The sequence below is a fragment of the Drosophila sulfurigaster genome, chromosome 3 (genome assembly GCF_023558435.1).
Source record: "Drosophila sulfurigaster albostrigata strain 15112-1811.04 chromosome 3, ASM2355843v2, whole genome shotgun sequence".
NCBI classification, from domain to species: Eukaryota; Metazoa; Arthropoda; class Insecta; order Diptera; family Drosophilidae; genus Drosophila; species Drosophila sulfurigaster.
Genome location: NC_084883.1, coordinates 10,284,433 through 10,290,432, shown reverse-complemented (window position 1 = coordinate 10,290,432; position 6,000 = coordinate 10,284,433). Strand labels below are relative to the sequence as shown.

The 6,000-nt window shown below is 33.9% G+C and overlaps 1 protein-coding gene across 1 annotated transcript; it reads left to right on the top strand.

Annotated features, from left to right (window-relative positions):
* The first annotated feature begins 1,863 nt into the window (after positions 1 to 1,863).
* On the top strand, positions 1,864 to 4,347 carry LOC133845217 (uncharacterized). Its single transcript, XM_062279610.1, has 4 exons — positions 1,864 to 2,070; positions 2,129 to 2,523; positions 2,583 to 2,699; positions 3,245 to 4,347. The coding sequence occupies exons 1-4, from the start codon at positions 1,930 to 1,932 to the stop codon at positions 4,203 to 4,205; spliced, it is 1,614 nt and encodes a 537-aa protein (XP_062135594.1). The 5' UTR covers positions 1,864 to 1,929; the 3' UTR covers positions 4,206 to 4,347.
* The last annotated feature ends 1,653 nt before the right edge of the window (positions 4,348 to 6,000 follow it).

Sequence of the window (6,000 nt, the reverse complement as noted above, 5' to 3'; positions counted from 1 at the left end):
CTAGTTGAGCTCTGACTGATGGCCATGCAAACATGGCTCGGTTACTTGGCCAGCTGCCGCTTCTGGGCAAAACGACAGAGATGTTGCAACTGGCGTGCGGCACACAGACTTCAACTGTGCTCCACTCTTTCTCCCTCCTTTACGTTTTGTTTTTTTTTCTTTTATTTTCTTTTCTAGTGACTGCCACACAAATTAAGACTTAAAAGACATACAAATGACTTTAGAGCTGAGAAGAGAAACAAATCAAAAGAAAAAAGCCAAAGCTACAACAACTTCATTCAACTGATTTTCGTGTGAAAATTATTGAAATACATTTCCTAAAGCCACACAAAATGAGCCGAATAACGACTTTAGACGGTCTTCATATACTACATACATATACCATTCAACTTACGAGTACACACTCCTATACGAGAGACATGCCATTTGCTATTGGAACTAAGCATTTTCGTCGTCTTCGTCGTCTTAGTCGTCGTCGTCGTCTACCTCTAAGCGGACATTGGCGATTATCTTGTCCACGACTGTGAAATAAATGAGCGTCGTAGTCGTACTAAGGATTGCCTCGGGCTCATTGTTGGCGCATTGTTGCTTCAAAGAAAAACAAAATACCAAAGATAGGTTTCAATTTATCAGTGTGTGTGTGTGTGAGTGTGTGTGTGTGAGTATGCCTCAGAGGTGTATGTGTGTTTGCTGTATGCGATTTGGTCTCGTCTTCAAGGCAAACTGATTAAGAGCCAAAAAGTTCCCACATTTCATATTGGTTTGTGTCTGTTTCTGTGTGTGTGTGTGTACATCTTTAGCTGCATGTGGGTGTGTGCTTGCTAAGTATGCGTGTATGTGTGTGTGTGTGTGGGAATGCCCTTAAGTTCAATTGAGCCCTTCGAGCAGTGGAAACTCATCTGCGCGTGCGCATTCAGACAGCATCTCTGTATGGCTGACCTCACTTAATTATACTACTTAAGGATAAGAATGAAGAGAAATATATGGTACTTTATTATGATATATATTATTAAATTTGTTAGAATATTTTATTGGAGTAACAGGAAAAGAAAACTGAAAGTTTTTATGGTACAATGAGTGAAGGTTAATTTGACATTCTCTACGTTGCAACATTAATTTAAAGGATCCAAATGTTAAAGAAACAATATACAATTAAAAACTTATTTATTGAAAATTATGGTATAAACTATATATGAAATATTTGTGTACCATATGTATATCCTAATTGCACCATTTGTATTTAATAAGTAAGAAGGCTACCGTCGGGTGTGTTTGAGATTTTGAATATTGTATTATTAATTTTAAATTTTTAAATTTAAAATATATGCCAAATAAATATAACAAAAAATATAATATATTTGGTATACTGATATAGTATCATATTCAAAATATACCATATAATGCAAAATATACTAGATTGTCAGCCAAAACAACTAAGATCTGTAGTATGTAGGAGTTTTTCCCATACAAAAGTATTTCTTAAATACCTTCTACAATTTTACTCTGATCGAGCTTCATTCTTGTTTGATATAAATTTAATAAAAAAAAAGGTTCTAAATAATCAGTTTTTATATTATTATAAAAAGGTTTAAGGTTTTGGTTAAGTTTAATAGCTTCTATTGATACGTTGACCTATCCAATAAAACATTATCATATTTCTAAACATTGAAGATTTAAGATAAGCTTATCTATATAATTTTCGTAGATTATAAGTTAGCAGATTAATCGAAATTGGTTTGTGCGAAAGTCATGAACTTTATACAAATAATTTTATCAGCAATTTCTAGTACTCAACTTATAAGCGTTATCATCCAAGTGCAACTTGGCTTCAACACAAAATTCACAATTCTAAACTGTATTATCGACTAAAGCCTATTAGTATATTGGGAGCTGTTTCGCGGTTAAGATCGAAGCATTTAGTGAACGAAAATGTTAATTATTGAAACGACATACAATGAGGAAGAGAAACTGTGGCATGGAGATGATATGGAGGTATTTTATGATACTGACATAACCATAGGAGATGTTATTTTCAATGCACTCAAGGAGAATCCCAAAAATATATGTCAGGTAAAGGGTTATTTCATAAAGATATTTTCATTATCTTTAACATTTCCATTATTCTTAGGTGTGGCATGAGAAAAACGAAGTTATTACATGTGAGGAGACATTAACAATGTCTGTACGGTTGGCACAATACTTTAAGGATTCAGGATTCACTCATGAGCACGTTATTGGTATTTTGTCCCGTAGTAATGTGCACGATACTCACGTTATGTTTGCGTGTTTATTCAATGCCACACCCTTTCATGCTGTTAATCCGTTGTTGGAGCCGGATGTTATTGCTGCATTATATGCGATAACGAAACCAAAGCTGATATTCTGCGATGGCAACGATTACGAGCTAATCAAGTCGATAACTCTTGAATGGAATCCCATAATTTGCACGCTTATCAATCACATTGCGAATGTGCCAAAGATTGAAGACCATTTTAGACCAACGACCAGCGAAAATTCTTACAAGTTAGTAAACAAAATTGCGATTGTTAACACTAAAATATTGATTGTATCTGATTTTACAGTCCCACAAAATTAGTGCTTGGTGAAAATCAAACAATGGGAATTATTTGCACATCTGGCACAACGGGATTGCCCAAAGCCGTGACCTTATCCAATGCTCAATTGGTGTTGATAGGAAAGTGAGTGCAATTTAATATTGTATTATATATTAGTGTTGTGTAAACATCGTTCAATAGTCGAAATAGGTTCCTTCGATCAGTTTTGATGTTTGCAATGATTTCGTTCAGTTATCGATCACAATTCGTTTTGTTGACGATCTTCGTTCAATAGTTTTTAATCAGATTTGTTTTATCTGAAGTACACTATTCTTTTTAAAGAAAATATTAAACTATCCAGTTTTATAAATGAGTTTGAATTTTGAAACATTTTCATAATTCTTTTCAATCTTATTTCAACAATGAAACACACACCAAATATCTGAACAATAGAGGAAGAAAGCAAATCGCAAAAATTAAGACTAATCACAAAATTACTAAAGATCAAAAGTGTAAAACTGAAAAAAAAATTGCACACTGAACATGAATGAACTAAAGAAAAAACGAAAAAGAACGATCAAGGCGAGTTTATTCAATTTATTTTTTTTACTGAATAGTAATTTTCTTCGATCGTTCATGAACGACCCTTAAAATGTTTAATAATAAATGTTTCATCATATCATTTGCAGCACTGGTGGCACTAAGGAAGTTATATTCACAAACACAGCTATCGACTGGATAAGCGGCATTAAGACCGTCTTAATATCTGCAGTCAGTGGAGCACCTCGCATCGTTTCCAATCAACCCTTTAGTGTAGAGCGATTAGTTGAGATCATTAAGAAACATGAGGTTACTGTTTGCCACATGTCAAATTGGCAGTTTCAAGACGTTTTCCATAGTCCACTAGCAACTGTGGATAATCTTTCGAGTCTTCAGATAATTACCTATGGCGGAGGTTGGGTCTCAGCGAATCTGGTGCGAGCAGCTCAAAGAACTCTTCCCAACACTTTCTTTATCTGCCTCTATGGAACAAGTGAAACCGATGTTGTTGCAGCTGCCATAAATCCAACGATAGACAATTTTGTCGGTGGCTTATTGCCAAGGAAAAGTGTCAGAATTTTGAGTGATCAGGGCACGTATCTGGGCCACAATGAGATTGGTGAAATAATCATAAAGACAAATCAGAATTGGAGTGGATATTATGGCAATGCAGAGCAAACAGCCAAAACTTTGGATTCAGATGGTTGGTTTTATATGGGAGATTTGGGTTATTTTGACAGTGATAACAATCTCTATGTGGTTGATCGTAAAAAGGATTTACTCAGATACAAATCATTTCATTATGCACCCAATGATATCGAAAAGATCATTATGGAGTTGCCAGAAGTGCAATCTGTGTGTGTCGTTGGCATTCGAGATAAATCATACAATGATGCGGCTGGTGCGTTAATCGTGAAACAACCAAACAGTCTGTTGAGTGAACAACAAGTTATTCGGCATGTGGCAAAGCGTATTTTAGTGGAGTACAAACAGTTGCATGCCGGAGTTAAATTTGTGGACAGTTTGCCACACAACGTCAATGGAAAATTATTGAGAAAAGTGGCAACAGAAATATTCAACGATGTACAAATTCCAAAAGCAGCTCTATAAATATAATATAAATGTGATAAAATAGAGGAGTAAACAGTTAAAGAAAGAAACTATTATGTTCTGAAAAGTGAATAAAATTGTTAAGTTTCAAAGTTTTGCAATCATGGAAACATTTTTAGGGTAAATAAAAAATTTCAAGCAAGGACTTTATTTTAAAATTGAATTTGAATTTCAGAATTTTTTAATGACAATCCCTAATCGATATATTATATTTTTGTTATGAATTCAAAAAATGTATTTTAATTGTTATGAACAATAATTTTGATTTTATCATAACAACAGAGATGTGAGAAAGCGTTTCTCTTGACAAACTTTGAGCATCAGATTTGTATACGCAATTAAGCTCGACTTAAATTAATAGACTTGGGATGAAGCAACTGAAATCAAAGAGTTGCCAATTTTGATCAAGTTCTGTTCTATTTCTTTTGCTTTTCCTCGCCGCCGGCGGCATTTCATGTGAAATATGTATTATAAAGAGGAACTGAGCTATGGGAAAATCGCTTGTGGCGATTTATTAGTAAAAAATGTTTCGTGTTTGGCGTCTGCGCGTCGCTCTCTTCGTTTTGTTGTGTTTACGTTGTAAGCTGTTGCTACGAGTTGTGGTTCTTGTTGTTGTTGCTGTTGTTGTTACTGTTGTCGATGTTGCTGCTGCCGTTGCGTTTCGCTTTTGGCCATGATAATTTAGATGCTGTTGTTGTGATAACAATACACACACACGTACACACGCTAGAGTTGCGAGTGCGACGAGTGCGGGAGCCCTAGCCCCAAAATAAAAAAAAAGTGCACGAACAAGTTCGATGTTGTGCCACCTTTGTGGGAGTCACGGTCGAGAGTCTTGGCCAGGTTTCGTTTGGGTTCTTCATCGTCTTTCGTTTGGCTTTTGTGTGTATTTATGGCCAATGTGAAAGTAGTCTTGATTTATGACCCCACAAAGCATCACCCCAAAAATAAGTTCAAATTATACAAATTGTGCCATATATATAATATAAACAATGAAGTCTCGCCCCCTCAAGCTAAAGGATTAGCTCGCTGCGGGCTACGACATATCTATTTGTCGTTGAGCTCTTGTCACAAATGGCGGAAGGGTTGCGAAGTGGGACGCAATGATAACATAGAGTAATAAGTAAGCCAGTTTTATACATCAAAGCATCATTTTAATTAACTGAAAGCCACAAAATATTTAAAACTCAAGTAAGAAAGCTACAGTTGAGTGTGCTCGATCATGAGATACCTGCTACGCTTTTTCCAAATTAATTAAACAAAAATACTAAAAATTTTACTTACTACAAATATTACTTCATTCTAAATATACACAAAATATACCAAATTTATTTAACAATAAATATTAATGTATTAATTAAAAATACTACTTCGTTCAACATAACCATAGAATTCAAAATATACCAAAATTAAATACTAATGTAATAAAAAATACTACTTCCTGGAAAATATACCATAGATTTCAAAATATACCAAATTAATTTCAGAATATATACCAATATATACCTAATTAATTTAACAGAAATACTAATGTAATAATAAAAAATCAACTTTATTCAAAATATACCAAATAAATTTAACAAGAAATACATACGAATACACATTAATACACAACACGAATAACACATTAAATATATACTATATATATAAACACAAAATATACCAGATAGTCAACCAAAGAAATTTACAGTAAACTTGGCAAAAATATACATATTTTATGCGTCTACATTTCATTTCATTTTCATTTAATTTACTTCCAATTTCTGTGGACACAGAATTAACTCTAACATAAGAG